At 45.6% G+C, this 23,062-nt stretch overlaps 1 protein-coding gene across 1 annotated transcript in view; it reads left to right on the top strand.

Annotated features, from left to right (window-relative positions):
- Nucleotides 1-7,575: 7,575 nt before the first annotated feature.
- NSMCE1 (NSE1 homolog, SMC5-SMC6 complex component) overlaps nucleotides 7,576-23,062 on the top strand; it is a 29,670-nt gene continuing 14,183 nt past the window's right edge. Inside the window, exons 1-2 of the mRNA XM_079760459.1 lie at nucleotides 7,576-7,635; nucleotides 12,469-12,614. Coding sequence (XP_079616585.1) covers nucleotides 12,479-12,614 — 136 coding nt within the window. The 5' untranslated portion in view covers nucleotides 7,576-7,635; nucleotides 12,469-12,478. The remainder of the gene's footprint in view (nucleotides 7,636-12,468; nucleotides 12,615-23,062) is intronic.

Raw genomic sequence — 23,062 nt, 5'->3', positions numbered from 1 at the left:
TTGGCGCTCATTGATTCTGCCTCTGGAATGTGTCCTTTATGCGAGTGGTTGAAATCTGGTGTCATCTCACACCGACCACTAGATGCCCTCGTTTCTGGGTCTCCAATGGTGTGTAGGTCAGCTACTACCTGAGACCACTCAGCAGGACTTACGGCAAAAACTGCAGTTTCCTCCTCCTGTCTGAGCGTCCCTAGAGCAGTCCGACTAGAACCGCAGTTTATCTGGTCAAGCTGCCATAGGGCAGGCCACCCACATGCAAAAGCCGTTGCTTGGAGCCCAGGTGTGCCTGCAAGACGTGCGGGGCGGGTCTGCAAAACGAGCGGGGCGGGTCCCAGGGCGGGGCGGGTCTCAGGGCGGGGCGGGGCCTCAGGGCGCCACCAGGCCATGGCGAGGCGAACCGCTCTGGCTGCAAGTCTGCTTTTTCTGTTTTCCACGTTTCCAAGCCCCCTCATTCCGCACTCCAGCGCAGCAAACACTGATTGCTGGGCGCACCTCCACAAGGAAGTCACTCCCACTCTCCGACAGGAAGGCCGAGAGTCCAGCCTCTTCCCGCAGGCGTCTGGGGAGCTAATCTTCCCTAGGGTTGGAACAAAAGCCACAAGTCCCTTCCCCCGACCCACGCGCCTCCGCACCTCAGCTTCTCCAGAGTTCGCTCTTTCCTCTTCTCTCTTAGCTGTAAATCCACCATTCAGCCAGCTCTCCTGTGGTTCTGGGTGGCAGACGCTCTGTGCGCGGCGAAGTTCCTTTGTTTAACTTTGAAATTGCTGTGCGCGAAGTTCCTTTGTTTGACTTCGCTGCCTTCTTAGTTCTCCTCTCTCAAAATGGCTAGAGGACTTGAGTGTAAGACAGGAAGTCTTAAGAATCCTCTAAGTCGGTGTTGGCGGTCTCCGGGGCCCCGAGGATCTCAGTGGGGAGCTGGGCCAGGTCGGTGACGCGGGTGGGCCCGTCTCGCAGAAAGATGGTCTCTTCCTTCACCGAGAGCCGCTGTGCCGAGTCCGCGGCCGCCGCCACAGCAGCTGCCGCGGCGCCCACGAGCTCATGGCCCCGGCTGCGGTGCTGGCTGAGAGGAGCCGCCGCCCGGTCTGGGGAGACGCGAGCAGGAGTCGCCGCGCTCACCAGTCCATCTTTTAGTTGTTTTTCCAAAACTGCCATGCGAGGCAGCAGATCAGCCGTTCACCTCCGCCGCCATCTTGGCTTCTCTTAGGATCTCTTTTAATTAGTGCTCACTTGAAAATGAATTGGGAAACCAAAGTTTAGTGGAAATATATATATATATATATATATATATATATACTAGAGGCCCGGTGCATGATTTAATCATGCACCTGGTGCACCAGCTGGCTGTCTGTCCGCTGGTGCCCCAGGCCTTCCGAAAGCCTCCGGCGCGGCGGAGGCTTTCGAAAGGCCTTGAGCCGGCGCAGACAGACAGACAGCTCCCCCGCTTTGGCTTTTGATCGCGGGGGAGCCGGCTGTCTGTCTGTCCGCTGGTGCACCAGGCCTTCCGAAAGCCTCCGGCGCAGCCATGACACAGACGCTGAGCTCCCGGCGCCACTGGCGCCGCGAGCTCAGCGTCCTGCTGGCCCAATCAGCTACCCCGGCCACCCTGAGTCCCGCCCCCTGTGCCTCCTGCTGGCCCAATCGTGGGCGTAGCGGAGTGATGGTAATTTACATATTACCATTTTATTATGTAGGATATATATATATATATATATACACACACTAGAGGCCCGGTGCATGAGATTCGTGCACTCGGGGCGGGTGGGGGGGAGATGGGGGGAGTTCCCTCAGCCCGGCCTGTGCCCTCTTGAAGTCCAGGAGCCCTCGAGGGATGTCCGACTGACGGCTTGCCAGCCGTGAGCCTGGCTTCTGGCTGAGCAGTGCTCCCCCTGTGGGAGTGCATTGACCACCAGGGGGCAGCTCCAGCATTGAGTGTCTGCCCCCTGGTGGTCAGTTCGCATCATAGCGACCGGTCGTTCCACAGTTTGGTTGATTTGCATATTACCCTTTTATTATATAGGGTTTTTTAAATATACATTTTTATTGATTTTTAGAGCAAGAGGAAGGGGGAGAAAGAGAAACAACAATGAGAAACATCAATCAGCTGCCTCCTGCACGCACCCTACTGGTGATTGAACCAGCGACCTCTTGGTTTATGGGTTGACACTCAACCACTGAGCCACACCAGCCTGGCACAATGTTTTAGTTGGAATAAACTTGAAGGGCATGGGACATCGGATATGTGAATAAATTTAGGTGTGTTAGACCACGTGCATGTGATTCACTGGGGATCTTGTTAAAATGCAGACTCTGCTGCAAGAGGTCAGGGCGGGACCTCAGACTCTGCTGCTGCTGGTCCACGGCGCACCTTGGAGGAGCAAGCTGTGGATGCTCTGTGTGTGATAAGAATCACCTCTGCGATTCAAGAGCTCCTGACAGGCCCACCTGGGACCACACTGAATTTGGGATTTTGATGAAGTTGCCCTGAATTCAACCTTTGATCAGTTTTCTTTAAGTCTGTTAGGATATCACCATAACCTTGTCTCTTATCTTGAAATCACTTCTCCGGGAACTTCACTGTCTCTTTAGAAACGAGTTGAGAACACAGAAGCAGGCAAAACAGAAGCCTGAGAAGTGAAAAAGGTGTAACCAATTTCACACACTAAAACGTGTGCATTTTACTGGTATTTAGCTTTATTTATTTATTTTTCCCATTTTACAATAAGACTGGCTATTTATTTGCTCAGGCCAGGGGTTGTTGAAAGAAGATAATTATAAGAAGAGATTAGGACTGCTGATACTTGACATCGAGGGAAGGACAGGAAAATACTATGAAAAGCTGACTCTATAATATAAAAAATGAAAAAGTCACAAAATTAATAAAGAAAACACAGAGGTGTCAGAGGAACAGGGATAGTCTTGGGGTGAAGGCAAAAAGCCTGAGATGTAGAAATTGTCCTCAAAGACATTGCTGTGCCCATCATGTCATAGATAGAGATAAGTATATATTTTAGGATTATTAATATAGGGAATAGAATTTTAAAAAATGTTTGTGCTTAAAAGGGTAATCTAGTTATATAGAAAATTCACTAATGTATAACAATTCTCTGATGATGCTGGATAAATGTGGCTTTAAGTATATTCCAATTTTATATAGTATCGATTTCATTATATCTAAAATCTTTGTGATCACATAGAGTCCATTTATTTTGAAAAATAGTATTTCTTGTGATTATAAAACATGCTCCTGGAGACAGTTGAAACACATAAAAAAGTGACAAGAAAAAGTTTACCTATAATCCATCCAATCAGGAATATTCACCAATAGTATTTTAGTATATAGTCTTCTAGTTTTCTCTCTCTCTTAAAATATACCGCATTATGGTTTGTTTTTTTCTTCTGACCTCAAGTATTCTTTGAAAACATGATTTTCAGGCTGCGTAAGATTTTCACTTATTTCGACCATTTTCCTTTGTATTTGGAGACATGTGAGCTGTTGCCATTCCCCCTGGAAGAACCAAGGCTATGAGGCACTTCTCTGCACATTCACCTTTGTGAGCATCTCTGGTTATTTCCGCGGGCAGTTCCCAGAAGTGGGATCACCAGGTCAGACAACATTCACGTCCAGGCTCTTAGAGAGTGCGCCGCCGCACCGAGTGCTCTGTGCTGAAGGCTGAATGGTCCGCACTGCTTCCACCGTGTGCATGTTTCCCCGGCCGGTGTCCAAGTCTCCCCCGGGCTTTACACAGGGACCGTTTTAAAGATGACCTTTGGGGCCTGTCACCATCCCTCTCTGGTGAGAGATAAGTTGAGGGGAATCATTGTCCCTCTCTGCTTCACCAGCACATACCCATCACCTCCACCAGATCCAACTGAAAATGTAAGACATAAATAAAAACGTGAGTATACGGTTTCCATAAGCAACTTTATTTTCTTTTGCTTCTTGTTTTACTCATTTCTTTTTACTTTTATTTCCTTCCTTCCATTTTCTCTGTGTTTATATATTTTTCTACTTTTTAAATAGATACAAATTAAATTTTGTTTTCTTGTTTTTAGTAAGTACACTGAAGGTTATAAATCCCCCTCTAATTATTGTTTTAGTTGGATTCCACAGGTTTGATTATGTAAGACTTTTGTCATTCACTACTATTTTGTAATTTCCATATTGATTTTTTAAAAAATATGTGATTTTGTTTCCAAATGTATGTTCTTTTTCTTTTTAAAATGTATTATAAAACCTGTCAACATAAAAAAGTATAAAATATAATAAAACTAGAACATATGCTTATAAATTTTATTATTGATAAGTCATAGATGTATAAGATAAACAAACCATCCTGTCCTCCTGGTCCTTCCTCTGAAGTAACTGCCATTATTAACGTTATATTTTACGAATTGTATGGGTTTCTTTTTGGATATCTTTTTGTTGTTGAATTTTTAAAAAAATATATATGTTTTACTGATTTTAGAGAGAGGAAGGGAGAGGGAGAGAGAGAAACATGGATGACTGGGCATGTTGCCCTGCCTGGGAATCAAACCCAAAGCCTTTTGGTGCACAGGATGTTTCTCAACTAACTGAGCCACACCAGCCAAGGCTTGTTGATTTTAAATTTTATTTCATTGTGGTTCGTGAATGTGATCTATAGATTCTTCGGAATTCACTGAGGCTTCCTTTGTGGCCAGTACACAGTCAATTTCTGTAAATGTTCCAAATATGTTTGAAAAGACAGATATGCCAATGTTCTTTTTCTGAAATACAAACCAGATGTCACCACTTCCTCTCTCAGCCTCAATGGTCTTCAGGCGAAAGACGGAGCCCCTTAGCCTGTGATTTGGCCCTAAGCTTCCTCTCTAGCCAAGGCCTCGGCCACCTCTCTATGTACAAAAAATGGATGTTCACATAGCTTTTGTACCTTGTAGGGCCAACTTTCTGAAACATTTGAACTGTCAGAGTTGCCTTGTAGTGGACAGTCCAATGTCTGGCATAGCAAAGATCCTAATAGAATCTCTCTGAATGAGGTGTCTTCTGAGGGTGGAGTCATGCTGAGGTTGGATAGTTGCCCTGTGGTGGGTCACTCCCTCATCGCCAGTTCCAATCTTCACTCACTACTTCTTCCTTCTGAACCCAACCTACCTCTCTGAGACCTCTAGCTGTGACCCTGCACGAAAATTTCTCCGCACTTCCGCCTTCCGATCTCTGCCTGCCCATTCCATGGTGGATCACTTCAAGGACCCTTCCACAATGCTGTCCAGTTGCTTTGCCTTCTAGAGACAACTGCATAAGCCCAACAGAGATCCATCCCAGGTGGAATCCACACTGAGCTTCTGCTCGGAGGCCCCTGGCATGGGGATGGGAGATTGTGGGGGAAATCAGGTGAGCAACTGTCCTCTCTACACGTTTATGGCTTCAACCTTCGCTGGAACCTCACTTTTGTATTTCCTTCGGAATCTGTTTCAACCTTTTTGATCCCCTTCAAATCTCCTAAGCTCCTTTATTCAGTCGAATGATCGTTTGCTGCTTTATGGAGAAAACAGAAAACATTAGGGTGAGCCTTCATTTAGCCTTTTCTACTTCCCTTTCTCCTGTTTCAGAAGTGTCTCCCCTCTTCTCTAGGGTAAGAGTAATCCTTGTCTCCATATACCCTTGACCCCATCCTGTCTCCCCTGTGTTTATCTATTGATTACTCACTCTGATCCCGAGTCTCCTCTTCCAACACCATCCTTCCTAACAGCAATCAGCACTCCTCTTGGAGGCTGACATTAGCTTCCTCACCTCTCTATGGGCTCTTATTGACCATTAACTTCTAGATCAGCATAGCCTACCTTTTATTTATTATTTAAAAAATGTCTTTATTGATTTTAGAGAGAGATAAAGAAATAGAAACATCAATGAGAGAAATATCGATAGGCTGCCTCCCGCACTCCCCCTACTGGGGATTGAGCCTGCAACCCGGGCATGTGCCCTGACCAGGAATTGAACAGGTGACCTCTTGGTTCAGGGGTCAACCACTGAGCACACCAGCCTGGCAGGCCTATCTTTCTTGATTTCTCCAGATCACTGACAATTCTGACCACACCCTGCTTCTCAAAACTTTCTCTTACCTATTTGCCTCTGATACCACTCAATCTTGACTCCCTTTCTTCTCTACCTCCTTCTTTGTTCTTTGACCCTGAAATGTCAGGGTCCCAAGTGTTTTCTATTGACAATCCTCAGTTTTTATTTCTTTACACACCAGGAAAGCACACGTTTCATTTCAAAAGGGTAGAGTTTCTACGAAGCTCTCAAGTGTGGTCTATTGTTGCCACATTGCCCCATTTTTCAGGAGCTGTCAGGTATCACAGTTTTATGTGAAATCCCTTAACTTTAAATATTGATGAATTCAAACGTGTACAAATGTGTGCAGGACAAACAAAACACGGGTGGTCCTGCTTAGGGCTGTTCTCTTATTTGACGGCCCCTAAGGCAGTTTATAAAGTACTTCATTAGTAATGGTAGCTCACACGTATTGAGGGCATACTATGTGCGAGACACTCTTCCAAGTGGTTTGCACGTATTAACCCATTTAATCTTCACAACAATTACATCAGCAAAGGGCAACCATTCTCTTGCGTTATAGATGAGCAAACTGGAGGGATGGCTTCAGTAGTTGTCCTGGTCACAGAGACGCGGAGTTGAGGAACCTTGACTCAAGTCCAGGCGGTCCAGCTCGGACCTCAAGCCTTGAACCACGACCTTCCGCGCGCTTCCCTGCTCAGCAGAGGAGGAGACTGAGGTCCGGGGAGGCGGTGAGGGGTGTCTAAGGCCACGGGAGTGGGAACTGGCCGAGCAGGATGTGAAGCTCCCGCCAGGGAGGTGGGTACTGGCACTCGGTGCTCCTCCATGATTGGCACCGTTTCCCGCGCTGGGCTGCGCTCCCGGCTCAGACCTGGGATCCGAATACACACGTGGGCCAGGGGCGCCTGGAGACTCACTAGTCATCCACTCCCTGCTGTTAACCCCTCATTGACCTCTCACAGCGCTCCCTGCAGGGCAGCAGTGACTTTCAGTCGGCGCGGCCACGTGTGTTCTCTTGGCAACTTCACAAACTCGCTGTCTCCAGGGACTGTTACCCCGTTTCACAGACGCAAGAGGCTCAGCGCCGCTCATTGACTTGCCCAGGATCCAGCAACCAGCGAAGGGCAGAGTCAGCATTCCAGTCAGGATATCTGACGACGGAGCCCTCATTCTTGGCCACGAGCTCACACGACCAGTTCTACACACGGGGGAAACTGAGGCCCGGGCAGGGCAGTAGCTTGTGCCCGCGGAATCGCGGCCATGGCGTGGGGTACGCTGCCCTCCTGCTCTTCCTCCTCCGGGGTCGCGGTCTGTCACTGCTGGGCAGGGCGCGGACGCCCTTTCTCCGGCGGCACGGAGAGCGGCGGGGAAGCGCGCACTCCCCTACCTAACGGATGCTCCCGCGGCGCCATGGCAACGGGCCGGGCGGGAGAACAGGAAGTGTGTCATCCAGTGGGCGGGGCTAATATGCGTGACCACCAATGGGAGCGCCGCATCCGCGTTCGCTCCGCCCGGAAGGAGGGCCGAACCGCTTTTCTGCGAACGCCGCCGGCTGGGCGACCCGCGCTTCGGGGCCGCGGAGGGTAATTCGGGGGCGCGCTTGGGGGCCGAGGGGGCGGGCGCGAGCGGTCCCGAGAGGCGAGCGAAGGCGGGAGGTGGGGTCCGGCCCACGGTCGGCCCGCGCTGTGCCGAGGGGGCGCTGGGTGCGGGCACCCGGGAGTTTCCCGTTTCCTGAGGGGGAAACCGAGGCCCAGAGAGGGGCAGTAGAGGCAAGTAGACCTGAAACTCGTCCCTCTCACAGACGACAGCCTTAAGTCGTAATAGGAGGTGAAAAAACACTTCTAATCATATTAGGTGAAAAAGTAAAATACAAAATATATCTGAACTGAATGCATAAAATAGGCCTTCGCCGAGCACCCTCCGTTATCTCGCCGCACTTCGTGCTCCCCTCGGTTTTGTGTATGAAACTTCTTTGTACCGGCCCACAGCCCCTTATTTTAAAGCCCTGGGGCTAGCTGTGCTCGGAATCCCGCTTTTCTCGGGTTTCGGAAGGTGATATGGTGCATATCTATGTTCTGCATACATTCAGCGGGGTCTGGGCAGTGTTTGGAATCAATACATTAGTATGTTCACAGATACATCTCTATCATCTATCTATCATCCATCCATCTATCTATCTATCTATCTATCTATCTATCTATCTATCTATCTTTCTGCACTAACTCTTTAAGGGATAAGGAACAACCATAAATAGCTTCATCTGAGATCAGATCAAGTTTTCCAACTTAAGAGATTTTTCAGAAAAAAGATGGGAGAATTGCAGATAAGGGACTGGGCTCCTAATATTACTGTCTGCTCCTACTTCTCGCGGCCTGGGTGTGCCACAGTTGCTGAACTGTGCTCTTGTAAGGGCACCCCCTGTCTCCATCACTAACAGTGTGTGCCACCTGGTGCCCTCTCAGCTTCCTCGTCTGTAAGATGGACTCAGTGGAGCTTTCCTCCTGAGGTTCTGGTGAGGAGTAAATGAGACCGTGGGCGCGAAGCACTCACACTGTGTCTAGCACGTGGCACAGATGGTTATGATGGAGATTTGCTTATTCCATAAACGTTTCTATTTTTGAATTATTTGGATAGGCGGTACATGCCCATGGTTAACCTCCCCTACCCAGTCAGTCTTCAGAGAGATCACTGATTTCTAGACATAAGCAAGCCTGTCTGTATCTCTCACCCCCATTTCCCTCTTACCCCAGATTAGAGCATTCTGTACCTTCCTGTACTTCCTTCTCCTTAACATTTATTTTGGCTGTTACTTAACACATTTACATAATTTCTTCTTTATTAAGATATGTAACATACCTGTAAAAATGTAAGTTTGAAGAATGAAAATTAAACGAACACCACCAACTTAAGAAATAGAACATTTTCATATCTTCAAAACCCCCACTGAATCTTTTACTCCTCTTGCCAAATACTGTGTAACCACTGCTCTGAGAATTGTTACTAATTTTCTTGTTTTTCTCTGTAGTTTTTTACTGTTGATGTATCACTAATGAATGCAATGCACGGTTTTGCAAGGTTTTGAATTTTTTATAAATGGGATCCTAATATATATTTTGTGTGACTTGACTTTTGCATATAATATAGATGCATCCTTGTTGATGTGAGTAGCTCTATTTGGTCTTTGTTGCTTTGAATTCCATGGTATGATTATACATGCTTTATGTAGGTGTTCTTCAGTTGATCGTCATTTATACTCTTGCCAGATTTTTGCTATTACATGGTGCTTTTACAAACATTTCCTGGGGCCAATGTAGAAAAGTTTCTATAAGGTATATAATAGATTTCTAAGGATACCCAAATGAGCTAGCAATAGCAAGTTGTCTGAAGTGGTTATAAGAGTTTATACTCTGCCAGTGGTGGATGAAAGTTTTGGTCTCAGCCACTCTTAAGGATTTTTACCTATCTGGTGATGGTTAAGACATTAATCACGGCGGTTTTAATATTCATTTGTCTGATGACATTGAGGTTGAGCATCTTTTTATGTATTTATTATTTGTGCATCCTTTTTGTAAAATTTGTTCCTTATTTTTTTCTGATGGCTGTCTTCCCCTTATTTGTAGGCTTTCCCTATATGTTCTGAATACAAATATTTTGTGGCTTAAATTTGTTTTAAATACCTTCTGGTTTGTAGCTTGTCTTCTCTTTCTCTTTCCCATTCTTGGGTGTTTTTGGTGAACAGAGGTTATTAATTTTAACAAGGCTGAATGTATCATTATAATCCTTTATGATTTGTACTTTTTATATCTTTTAAAGAAATCCTCCCCTAATTTTGGTCAAAAAGATATTCTCCTAGACAGTGTGGCCTGGGTGGGGGAGGGACGGTGGTGGTGGGGGAGATATTCTCCAATGTTGTTTTACCAAAGTTTCACAGTGTTTCCTTTCTTATGGCCTTAATCTTTAGCAATAGAGTTTTGTACATAGTGTGAGGTAAGGGTCTCGTTCTTTTTTTCTTTTCCATGTATGGATAATCAGTTGTTTTGGCACCTTTTATTTGGTGCCAAATAAAAGTTTGCTTTGATCTGGCATTCCATTTCTCCAACATGTCAAGTACCCATACATATTTACAATTCTGTTTCAGAGTCCTTTATTCTGTTCCATTGATCTTATTTGTCTATTTCTACACCATTATCACATTTTATTCATTACTCTAGCTTTATGATTACTTGGTACCTGGTAGGACAAGTCCTCCTCCTTTATCTTCTCCAAGAATGTCTGCCGTTTTGCCTTTATGTTTTCCATGACATTTTAGAATCATCTTGTCAGAGCACACCCAGACATAAAGCCTGTTGGGAATTTGACTGGAATTGCGTTGATTTAGTTGCATTGGATTAATTTGGATTTAATTTTTTAAATCCTCACCTTAGGATATGTTTTTATTGATTTTAGAGAGAGAGGAAAGGGGAGAGAAAGAGAGAGAAACATCACTGTGAGAGAAACATCAATCGGTTGCCTCCCACACACACCCCGACTGGGGATGGAACCCACAGCCTTTTGGTGTGTGGGATGAAGCTCCAACTAAGTGAACTACCTGGCCAGAGCCTAATTTGGATTTTAAAGTGATTGCTTTCAACATCTTGTCCCTAAGTATTATGTTTGCTGTAGGTTTTTGTAGACAAAGGAATTTCCTTCTCACCTGAGAATATTTTTCCCATTGATTTTAGAGAGAGTGGAGGGAGAGGAAGGGAGGGATAAAGAGGAGAAAGGGAGAGAGAGAGAGAGAGATAGCCGGATCTGAGATTGAGGGCAACGAGGATCAGGTCTGTGGTGTTTGCATGACTGGACTGTACCACATAAACCAGGTGATTTGCAAAGAACACTTGGGAGGAAAAGGGTTGAAGATGCTGAAAGGAGAAGGAATCCAGTGTAGGATTTGTTGAGGTTGAGATGCTGGTGAAAGGCTCAAGGGAAGCTAGTAGGCAGGCAGAGAAACTGATCCTGAGACTGCCATCATCTTTCCAGCTCGGAGGTCCAGTTGGTGATGCTGTTGAAAAGAACAGTAACTAGTCTTTTTTTGTGTCTCCTATGTGCCAGGTCCTTGGCAAACATTTGGTGGTCATATCTCATTTAAACTTATTCCTTAAATATAGTTATTATTATCCTCATATTATAGATGAAAAGACTAAGGCTCAGGGAGATTAAACGTGTTAGCTAAAAATGTTTCTGTGTTATATTTGCCTAAGTAATGGCAACTTTCTTGTCAGATCATGGCATAACCTGAAATGAATGTTAAAAGTCTCAGAGTCGCCGAAGCCAGTTTGGCTCAGTGGATAGAGCGTCGACCTGCGGACTCAAGGGTCCCAGGTTCGATTCCGGTCAAGGGCATGTACCTTGGTTGCGGGCACATCCCCAGTGGGGGGTGTGCAAGAGGCAGCTGATCGATGTTTCTCTCTCATCGATATTTCTAACTCTCTATCCCTCTCTCTTCCTCTCTGTAAAAAATCAATAAAATATATTAAAAAAAAAAAAGTCTCAGAGTCCCAGGCCTTCATGCAGTCAGAACCTCCAGGAAAGAGGCCATGGATGTGTATTTTTAATATACAGATTACGTGATTTTTAAGCTCAGGCAGGCCTAGCAAGAACTGGTCTCAAAGCCATCTGTCCAGTTCTGAGCCCACGCTCTTAGCCCCCTGTGCAACAACTGGACCTCTGGCAGGCGCGGGCTTTTTGATCAGCTCTGATCTTTGTGGTTTGTGGAAAGATACTGTTTTAATAGAGAGCAGGAGATTTAGAAAATACCCTGCAGTCCTACGATGTCACTTTTATTAGTGGTTTGGGATAAAGGAAGGAAACTAACACTTATTCAATGTTTGCTAGCATTTCTCTAAGCAGTGAATGTTATTCTAATTTTTTAGTGAGAATATGGGGCCTCAGCTAAATTTATCCAGGGCCATAGAGCTGGTAAGTGACTAAGCCAAGTTTCAGATCCAGAATCGTCTAATAGTGAAAATAGCTAACACTTATTTAGTGCTTAGTCTGTTACCAGGCTTCTATGTGTATATTTCATTTAATCCTCATGGTAATTGTGTGGAGAAGGTTTTTATCATTATTCTGATTTTACAGATCAGAAACTGAAGCACGTGAAGGTGATGTCTCCCAACTTCACACGCTAAGTGAGGGAGCAGGCTGTGAATGCAGGCCTCTGGTTGGCTCCCGAGCCCACGCTTTTCACCACTGCCCAGCACTCAATTGACTAGCCCCTGACTTGTGTCCTTTTCGTTTTTGTACTATTCAGCATGTTGACCTGGATTTTTAAAACCATAACAAATTTATATTTGATAATGCAAATTCATACAAAATCTAGAACGTTGCTTTTGGTGTGTTCAAAGATAAGTTGATTTCATTTACTTCTTTTTTAGCTCCGTCACCATGCAGGGTAGCTCAAGAAGAACGGGCACCATGACCGATGTCCACCGGCGGTTCCTCCAGTTGCTGATGACTCACGGCGTGCTGGAGGAATGGGAGGTTAAGCGCTTGCAGAAGCACTGCTATAAGGTCCATGACTGTAAGTATCCTTTTCCTGTGCCCAGAAGGCTCTGGAGCTGTGTGATCAGGGACTAGTGACATTGGTATAATGCCAGGTAACCAGTCAGCCCATACTCCTGACCTGGCCATTCAGGTCTCTCACAATCTCCCTTCAGCCCATCTTTCTCATCTCATCTTTGACTTGTTTTTTAAGTAAATCTTACACTTAGCCCAGGTTAGGTGAGACTTGGCCTCTGAAGCAGTAGAGTCATGGTTCACAGCAGGGCTCCAGCACCTCCTCGAGCTGAGTTTCTTCACCACTAACATGGGGATAATTAATTGTATTTGACATTCTATGGTTCAGAGAGTTAAGGGACATGATACATAAGAAACACCTGGCACAGGAAAAGCGCTTAGTTGGCTATTGGTAGTCAGAGGGCAGCTTAGCATAGTGGTTCAGGGCGCAGCCTGGGACTTGGCCATCCCTGGAAAAGTGCCTTTCCTGCTGGTGCTGGCTGTAGGCATTTGGAACATCTCAGTGGTTGTTGGGAGGGTAAATAAGATAATACATGTGGAGCACTTAGAGATGGGACCGCTGGTGCGTACTAAGTTTTCAGCAACTGGAGGTTTCAATAAAGCAGTGGGATCAATGTGGATAGATTGATAAAATCAGTATTAGGTCTTGTCGTATGTCAGCATAGGTAGGTCTTATGAAGTGAAAAGGAAAGTTTATATTTTTAAATATTTATTTATTTATTGTTAATCCTCACCAGAGGATATTTTCCCATTGATTTGTGGAGAGGGTATAAGGGAGGAGACACACAGAGAGAAACATCGATATGAGAAAGACACATTGATTGGTTGCTTCCTGCACGCACCTGGACCAGGGCCACAGATTGCGTCTGCAACGGAGGTATGTGCCCTTGACTGGAATTGACCCGGGATGCTTCAGTCCGGGGACTGATGCTCTATCCACTGAGCCAAACAGGCTAGGGCGGAAAGTTCATAAATTATTCTTGTTGTATGATGTCGTTGTGTTAGGTTCTGTGTAAAACTTAGTGATTTTTATTGTTCATGAGTGCATACATCTGCATGTGAAAATATGAAAGTGGACTGGAAAGATATGCAGCACACTCATGCTTGCCTTTGGAGAGAGGAGGAGAGGAATAGGCTTGTCAACAAATCAAAGGACTTCATCTTTATCCTGTTTTGTTCTTTTATTGTCAAAAAAAGACTTGAGGCAAACATGGCATTATTAGTTTAGTCTAATGGTTGTCACTTCTGATGAATGGGAATATAGGATTTTTATGCTATGTTTTTGTATTTTCTCTATTAAAATTATTTTTTAATCCTCACCTGAGAATATATTTTTTTTTTATTAATTTGAGATAGAGAAGAAGAAAGAGAGAGAGAAAAAAAATCAATGTAAGAGAGAAACATTGATCAGTTGTTTCCCCCACGGGCCCAGATCAGGGATCAAACTCACATCCTGGGCATGTGCCCTGACCAGGAATTGAAGCCCCCACCTTCTGGTGTACAGGATGATGCTCCAACCAACTGAGCCACACCAGCCAGGACCTCTCTCTATTTTTAATGTTAAAAGAAGAGTGGAAAAAAGACGTGAGCCAAGTCAAGAGGGGTGAGGAAAGGTATGGGGGAGGCTCCAAGTGCCTAGGTGAAGGGACACGAGGCCCAGGGTCACATTGGAGAACTGCAGTGTGCGGCATGATAGAGGCGGAAGCCAGATCCCGGAGGGTGGAGGAGTGTGCGGTCAGAAGGCAGAGAGTACAGAAACAAGTCCATTCATGATATGCAGAAGGAAGGTGGAGAGGGTGGCATGTTAGAGAAGAGGCACGGATTGAGCCGCTGGTCCATGGAGGTGTTCTGTGGGGAATTCTGGAAGCTTTGTTAGACATCCACAAATAAAGGCTTGGCGGGTTCTACAGTAAGGAAACCTGTGTACCCAAACTTAATCCTGTGTATCCAAACTTAACTGACAAACAGATAACATACTTCAGGAAACCCTAGATAAAACTATATGATGTGTGGGAAGAGAATACATTTTTTGGTGTGTAGGTTTACAGATCTGGAAAAACCCATAGTATGTATATCATAGTAGTGGTTTTTTCTTTTGGTGTGTGTGTATGTGTGTGTGTTAATCCTCACCTGAGGATATGATTTTATTGAGTTTTGAGGAAGAGAGAGAGAGAGAGAGAGAGAGACATCGATGTGAGAGAGAAACATCGATCCGTTGCCTCCTGCATAGGCCCTGGCCTGGGATCAAACCCACAACCTAGGTATGTGCCCTGACCTGGAATTGAATGGGGTGATGCTCCAACCAACTGGGTTACCCGGCCAGGGCTACCATAGTAGTGTTGTTCTCCCCTCTTAATTCTGTAGACAGTGCAGACCTCCAGGAGGATTTGAAGCTAGAAGTGACATAATTAGTGTTGTGTTTGGGAATTCTCCTGGTGAGAACATATCTGCTCTAATTGCCTGCACTGTGGTGGACGGGGTCTTTGGTGAGAGCCTCCTTCATGGAATATTACACCTGTCAAGCTAGCTTCTCTTGCTCTTTAAAAGGCACAACAAGGCTTTAAACATACCCCTCAATATTCTTCAGTGATGGGCATACCAGGCTTTTCTTGTCTCTACGTAACAATTCATTCCTTCTCCCATTAGTATCTTATCTATGTCTGGGATATGAACTTCACTATAGATGGGGCAGTTTCATAGCTCACTGCAAAGAGCCATATGATGCCTTAATACTAAGATTGAAAGTGCTTTTGCCTTTATTTGACCTTTAAAGTAGTTATGATCTAATATAGAAAAGTCCTATAGAATGTGTCTAGGAAATGATTTATTCTCACATTTTATGTACCATTTCTGCACATCAAGATAAGGTTATGGTCATCAGGATAGAACTATAGTTTGTTTTCTCTTGTTCATGAAAAAAAAAAAAGGTCACTCACAGTATTATTCTTACTTGAGAGGTTTTAAACAAAGAATGATGGAAAGAAAAGACCTAAAATTAAGTAAATACTTATAAAACCAATATTATCAATCTCTTATCTTTTGAAGAGATACCTAGGAAAGGCCCCTTTCACCAACTGGAAACATATTTAGTTTTTAAGAGAATTAAAAACAAAGGAGTAATTGCAAGTTACTCTAATTGCATTTTCCTTGGGTTTTGTCCAGTTTATCAAAGAACTTCCTGTTTTGGGGTCTCTTCTTACTGTCACTAGGGGGAAAAAATTTCCCAAATCTCCCGGCTAGTGAAGAACTTAGACTTTGTTCTGATGTCCTGGTGGAAAGCCTTTCTGAATGGCATTGGGACTTGTATTCTTAGTGCCCCTTGGATTCTGTGCCAGGGCTTGCATACATGCATGTGGTCGTTCAGCACAACTTCCTGAGACTCTCCCAGGCACCAGGCCTCTGCTAGGGGCTGCTGGTACAGAGATCAAGTTTTGCTGCATCTTGGGTCTTGTGTGTCCTACAAATGTAGAATCAGATGATTCCAGTAGACACTCCTTATGGAGGTAGGTACAGGAGGCCTCAGGAGTGGTGGTTATGAAGACTTGGATTTCCCCTAGCTGGTTTGGCTCAGTGCATAGAGTGGCAGCCTGCAGACTGAAAGGTACCGGGTTCGATTCTGGTCAAGTGCACATACCTTGGTTGCAGGCTCCTCTCCGGCCTGGGCCCTGGTCAGGGCGCATGCAGGAGGCAACCAATCAATGTGTTTCTCTCTGTCTTTTCCTCTCTCTTGCACTCTCTTTAAAAGATCAATGGAAAAATATCACCCTAAATGGTTTGGCTCAGTGGATAGAGCGTCGGCCTGCGGACTGAAAGGTCCCAGGTTTAATTCCGGTCAAGGGCATGTACCTTGGTTGCGGGCACATCCCCAGTAGGAGGTGTGCAAGAGGCAGCTGATTGATATTTCTCTCTCATTGAGGTAATTGATGTTTCTAGCCCTCTATCCCTCTTCCTTCCTCTCTGTTAAAAAATCAATAAAATATATTAAAAAAAAAGAAAGAAAAATATCCTTGGGTGAGGATTAACAAAAAACAAACAAAAAAAGGAAGACTTGGATTTGAGGATTTCTGCTTTGGATTGAGACAGAGTAACAGGGACCAGTTTATCTTCTGTCTGAAATAATTAAAAATGGACAGACTATATGAAACACTGGGCATCCTATCTAATAAAGAGGGAATATGCTAATTTTACCCTCACGCCGTTGCAAAGATGGCGGCGCCCACAGCCAATAAGGAGGCAATATGCTAATTGACTGCCCCACCCTAAAATGGCGGCGCCCACAGCCAATAAGGAGGGAATATGCAAATTGACTGCCCCGCCCTCAAAGATGCAGCACCCATAGCCACAAGATGGCGGCGCCCAGTCTCCTTAGCCCCGTGGGGTGGCAGGTGTGCTGCAAGGCTGGGCCAACCCCCAGGCAGGCCCGGCCGCTCCACGCGCCTGCCTCCAGAGTCCCCTAGTCCCCTCAGCCCCCCAGCCATCCAGGGCTGGCCTGAGGCGCAGGCAAGTCTCAGATGGTGGCTGCCCAGCTGCCCAGGGCCAGCCCGAAGCGCAGGCAAGCCTCAGATGGCGGCTGCCCAGCCAAAGCCCGAGGCGCAGGCAAGCCTCAGATGGCGGCTGCCCAGCCACCCAGGGCTGCCTGAGGCTCAGGTAACCAGGGCCAGCCGAGGCTTGTGCTGCCGGCAGTGGCAGCAGCAGAGGTGTGATGGGATGTCGCCTTCCCCTGATTGCTGGGTCACCTCCTGCCCCTGGACTGTGAGAGGGGGCAGGCTGGGCTGAAGGACCCCCCCCCTCCAGTGCATGAATTTTCATGCACCAGGCCTCTAGTTAGTCAATAAAGGACAGTAATCTTTTGATAGAGAGACAATGAGCATTTTTCCCCCTCTTTTATTTATTTTTTAAATCCTCACCAAAGGATATGTTTTTCATTGATTTTAGAGGAAGAGGAAGGGAGGGAGGGGGAGAGAGAGAGAGAGAGAGAGAGAGAGAGAGAGAGAGAAACATCATTGTGAGAGAGAAACATTGATGGTTGCCTCCTGTACATGCTCCAACCTGGGATTGAACCTGCAAGATAGGTATGTGCCCTGACTGGGGATTGAACCTGAAACCTTTTGGTGCACAGGACGATGCTCCAACTGACTGAGCCACCCGGCCAGGGCGATTTTCCCCCTCTTAACACGAAATACATATTCTCTTTTCTAACACCACCTCTCCAATTCCCTGGACACCAATTAGATGTCTAGTAACTTAATTCAGTTCTGACAATGACTGCCTAGCGTTAGTATCAGATCCCACACATTAAAGGGGCTCAGTCCCACAAGGTTACCCCCACTTCAGATGACAGTCACAAGTCCAAGGCCACCCTACTTCTCCTATGACACCCTCCTCAGGTTCAACAATTTTCTAGAATGGCCTACAGATACCAGGAAAACACTCTACTTATGCCTGTCTGGCCTGTTGCAGCAGATGTTTCTTTTTTTTAAAAAATATATTTTATTGATTTTTTTACAGAGAGGAAGAGAGAGGGATAGAGAGTTAGAAACATCGATGAGAGAGAAACATCGACCAGCTGCCTCCTGCACACCCCCTACTGGGGATGTGCCCGCAACCAAGGTACATGCCCTTGACCGGAATCGAACCTGGGACCCTTGAGTCCGCAGGCCGACGCTCTATCCACTGAGCCAAACCGGTTTCGGCAACAGCAGATGTTTCTTACAGAAAACTAAAGAGACCCTAAGGAGCAGGGCATAAGCAAGATAAACAGATCCTCTGGGCTTAGAGCGAGAGAGGAGAGACTAGTCAACAACTATTTGCACAGAGTTTAAAAAGCCAACTGCTAAAGGGTTTCTGATAAAAACCCTCAAAAAAGTAGGAAAACTAGGGAACTTCCTCAGCTCAATAAAGGAGACCTATGTAAACATCACTTAATTGTGAAAGACTTAATACTTTCCCCCAATAGCAGGAGCGAGACAAGAACATCCATTTTCACCATTTCTGTTGTAACCAGTACACTCAGGCAAGAAACAAATAAAGGCCTCTAGACTGGAAAGGAAGAAGTAGAACTCTATTCACAGACATGATCTTCTGTGTAGAAAGTCTATGGAGTCCGCCCCAAAGCTACCAGTCATGGTGAGTGAGTTTAGTCAAGTTGCAGGGTACAGCATCCCACTTTCTACCCACTAGTCTTAGCGTCTGTTGGTGTTTCTTACCTAAATTCACTCATCCTTTATTGGTTACCAACTTGCTATGAGGAGCTATTATATACTCTAGCACCAACCTTTGTAATTAATTATGCTGTGTTATGTTTTATTTTTAAACTGTTAGTGGGTTTTATTTTTTAAATTTATTATTATGTTTTATAACTCTTGGTCTTAAAATTATCTATTGTCCTAAGGACAAATTAGATAAAATATCTAAAATTTCAGATTAAAAAATTAGCATCTGGCATTATTTCACTGAGCAGAATAAATAATATGATGTTCAGGCAAAAAAACAGTTAATTTAAATACCTGTACCAAGAATAGATTAGTGAGCACAGTATCAGAAGGACCTTGGGGTTTGATAGATAGTTTCTGTTTTGTCAAACCTTTATCCGCCTTCATCCTAGCTTTCTTTATCTCACGCTGACTTAGGAGACTAGACTTGCTTCGTTGTTTTGGTGAGTACTTAAGGACCCACGCACACAGTAGGCTGCACGCATGCATGTGAGTCACAGTGATACTGTTGACATCTTGGGTTAGTGTGCCATCTCGTATCTGTATTGTAAATACCTTCTCTTTCCAAGAAGGACTCCGTGATATTGAGAAGCTGGCTCCAAATACTTTTTCCTCCTACAGTCATTTCATTGTACATTTCTCCTCTTTGGACATGATGAACAGCTAATAAACTTACCACTGTCGGCCTGCTTGCCTTTCCAGTTAATCAAGGGGAATTAGATCTGTGATCATAACTGAAAAGCGGCATTAAAATTAGCATGAAAGGTAAAATCTAACATGTAAATCTGGGCATCTGCTTGGTCGTCTCAGCTGAAGTCTCAGGAAGAGGAAGCTTACACAGCAGGGATAGAGCGAGCTGCTCTGGTTTCAGGATGGTCGGCCATCCCCTGCAGAGCCTTCATCAGCAACTGGGGGTTCCCCGAGGCGGGTGGGAGTGGGGGCTGCCACTCATCTCAACAGACCACCTGTTTTCAAAGAATGAGACAAAAATGAAATGCACATTAACAGTATCAACAGTAAAGTTGAGGTGAAAGTGGTTTAGTTTTCTTCGTTGCCTCAGTTTGGACTTCGGGACTTGCCCTGCCTCAGTGCCTTCACGATGAAGAGTTGGTGCTGCTCTGTTGCTCACTGGAGTACTGACCAGCACAGCTCTGGTGAGAGGGATGGCGATAGGTGTGTTTACTGCACATGTGGGGACAGGGGCCTATGTCCCTGTCACTACTCCAGCCGTGTTGTCTTACAGGTTTTAGGGCGTGCGGCTGACATGCAGGAACTGAGCCAAGCACTGTTAAACAAGTTGTACGCACTGTCATTTGAAGAAAGGACAAAGAGTAAACTTCCTAACTGAAATAATCTCTTGATTAAAAAAAAGATTTATATATACGCACCTGGAAACAGGTCTCTAAACCAAAGATTTGAAAAACAGTCCATTGTTAACGCCTTTCACCCTGTGCCAGCAGAGTCCTGCGCTAACCCAACTTGTCACAGGGCGCTGTCATTTTTCTCTTTTTTTTAAAAAAAATATATTTTATTGATTTTTTACAGAGAGGAAGAGAGAGGGATAGAGAGTGAGAAACATCGATCAGCTGCCTCTTGCACACCCCCTACTGCGGATGTGCCCGCAACCAAGGTACATGCCCTTGACCAGAATTGAACCTGGGACCCTTGAGTCTGCAGGCCGACGCTCTATCCACTGAGCCAAACCGGTTAGGGCCATTTTTCTCTTTTTGATTCAGACTCCTGAGGGTTAAGGTGTCAGGTTACATTGTTGTTGAACACTGAAATGGTTTTTAAGCTTTTATTATGGATAAAGTCAAACAGAGAGAAAGTAGAATAATACAATGAGACCTCTTGTACCCCTCACCCAATTAAAATGATAACTCATGACTAATCTTGTTTTATCTATACTCAAACCTACTTACCCCATGTTATTTTAAAGTAATTCTTAGGCATCATTGCATATCTAAATAAGAATTTTCTTTTTTTAAATGCATACTCAAGTCCTTTGGTCACTGCACTAAACTGAAGTCCAGACATCTGATTTCTGGTCCAGACTTTGTCACTTACTGGCCCTGAAATCTCAGGTAACTCCTTAACCTCTGTGACCCTTAATGTCCTCTTTTGAAAAACATCCCAGCTCACCTCTGTGGAGGGTCTGATGACCGTAAGGGGCAGAGCTGTAGCACAGAGTGAGTGATGTGCAGATGTAGAGAATTACTTGTCTAATATACTTGCTGCACAAAAGACAACTCTCCTCCCTCCCTTCTTCTCAGCACTGTTCACCAGCCACACTTGGGGAGTGCCATTGTCACTTCCCATCTTTTCACTCACATATCTGAATTGTGAGAGAACCATTTTCCCCTGGAAATTGATGCAAAAGCCACAGACTGAAAAGTGACCCCTCACACGCTTCGGCCCACTGTCGCTGCTTGCCAGCCTTTCCTGGGCCTGGGGTCTGCTTTCTCAGGCCTGATGTGCTCCCCGTCCCGCCCCCGTCTGATCCAGGGCCCAGGCGACCCCACTGTCAGTGCCACAGTCAGCAGGACTTCCCAGCCAGCCTCATCAGATGCGAGGGCTCTCACAGGGCCCACAAGGGGTTTGGTCCCCTGGGGTCTTATTTTTTGCTGTTATTTCCTCTGCCTAAAAATAGCATTTCCTATCTGATGTCTAGTTTGGAACAACACTATTCATTGTTCAGCAGTTAGTTAGGGCAGCAGACTTCCAATTGCCTGCTGCCCGAGAACGCAGCGAGTCCTAGGTTCTAGTACCTACTGGGAAGTGGGGGCCTTGATTAGTAAGAAGGTTTGTTGGTTAAACTAAAATTTCATTTTTTAGAAAAAGGAGATAATATGTACAGGGGTCGCCAGGAAGAGAAATCTCTCAGAATGAACTGAACCAATCCCCGCTTCTCAGAGGAGAAGTGTCCCATTTTGCTCAGTGTTGCCCCAGCCTGTCCACTGTCCAGTTTTTTAATTTCCCAATAAAAAGGCATTTCCTGCCAGAGAAAGTGCTGTTCTGTTCTTTCCTGGGTCTTTGGCCTTTAGTTCAGCCCCTCTTGCAGCACTGTATGCTGACTCCCGTGACCTGGACAAGTGCTCAGGGCTGGACCTCCCTTCTTTGCCACGGAAGTGATGGTGATGGCCTGGGCCCAGCTTCCAGTGTGTCCTCTGAGCGCAGCCCTCTGTCTTTAGCACTCTCTCAGGCACGGCCAGACACTTCCATCCTTCTCTGGTGTCTGAGTTCCTCCTTGTGACTCCGAAGATGCAGTGCCTGGTTCAGAGGATGCCGACGTGACTGTGGTAGGGTCTGGCATAGGCAGTGTTCTCAGAGAGCATTGGCTCTGCTCTACAGAGGCTGTGGCTTAGTGCCAGGAGCTGGGATCTGGAGTAGGGCAGGCCTGGGCTCCATTTCCAAGTTGTGGGAGCTCTGGAGAACTTATTTAACATCTCCAAGCCTCTTATATGTAAAGATGATATTAATAACTCTCAGAGTTACTGTTCTTGCAGTGATGAGAAGAACCAAGCTAATGAACAGTAGGCAGCACATTCTAAAGTGAATTACAACCCCACATTTGCAGGCCTAACAATAGCAACGTCACAGCCCACAAAACGTGCCAGGTATAGCCTGCTGACAAGTAGCGAGAACACAGGTGGCACCTAAGATCTATAGACCCTTGCGTGGTTCAAGTGCAGTGCTCAGTGCGTGGTGAGGGTGTCTCTGAGGAGAGGCACATGTGATCGGCGCAGGGCCTTGTCCTCACTTCTCGTAGCCGTTCATCCCACGTCACTGACTGCGGGTCAGTAGTATCGAGGGACGTGGCCTCTGATCCAGCTCTACCTGCAAAAAACCCCTGATATTTTCATACTTACATGAAGTTTGTAGTTTATTTTTTCAACTAGTTTGGGATTCTGAAGGGAGAAGTGCTTTATTAATTAGTTCTGTGAAGTCCTTAAAGTGGTAGAACAAAGACTGGAAATGAAATAGTTACCTCAGAATTGTGTGACCCCGTTTTTATGTTGTGCACTTTATCTTGAGCGTGGACTCATAGGATATTGGAGCCAAATGGATCCTCCGATGCTCCTTTAGCCCAGTGTATCCCTGCGGATTTGCAAACTGTAGCCTCTCGACCATGAGCTGTAGCCATGGGGGAGGGCCTGGGGCAGAGCAGTGAAGATGAACTGGTCTGAAGACAGTATTGGAAATACTGGTGTAACCTTGACACTTAATGAGCATGTTAGGG

The sequence above is a fragment of the Cnephaeus nilssonii genome (genome assembly GCF_951640355.1).
Source record: "Cnephaeus nilssonii genome assembly, chromosome: 2".
Taxonomy (NCBI): domain Eukaryota; kingdom Metazoa; phylum Chordata; class Mammalia; order Chiroptera; family Vespertilionidae; genus Cnephaeus; species Cnephaeus nilssonii.
The sequence above is the reverse complement of the archived record's forward strand: the minus strand, read 5'-3'. Positions and strand labels throughout refer to the sequence as shown.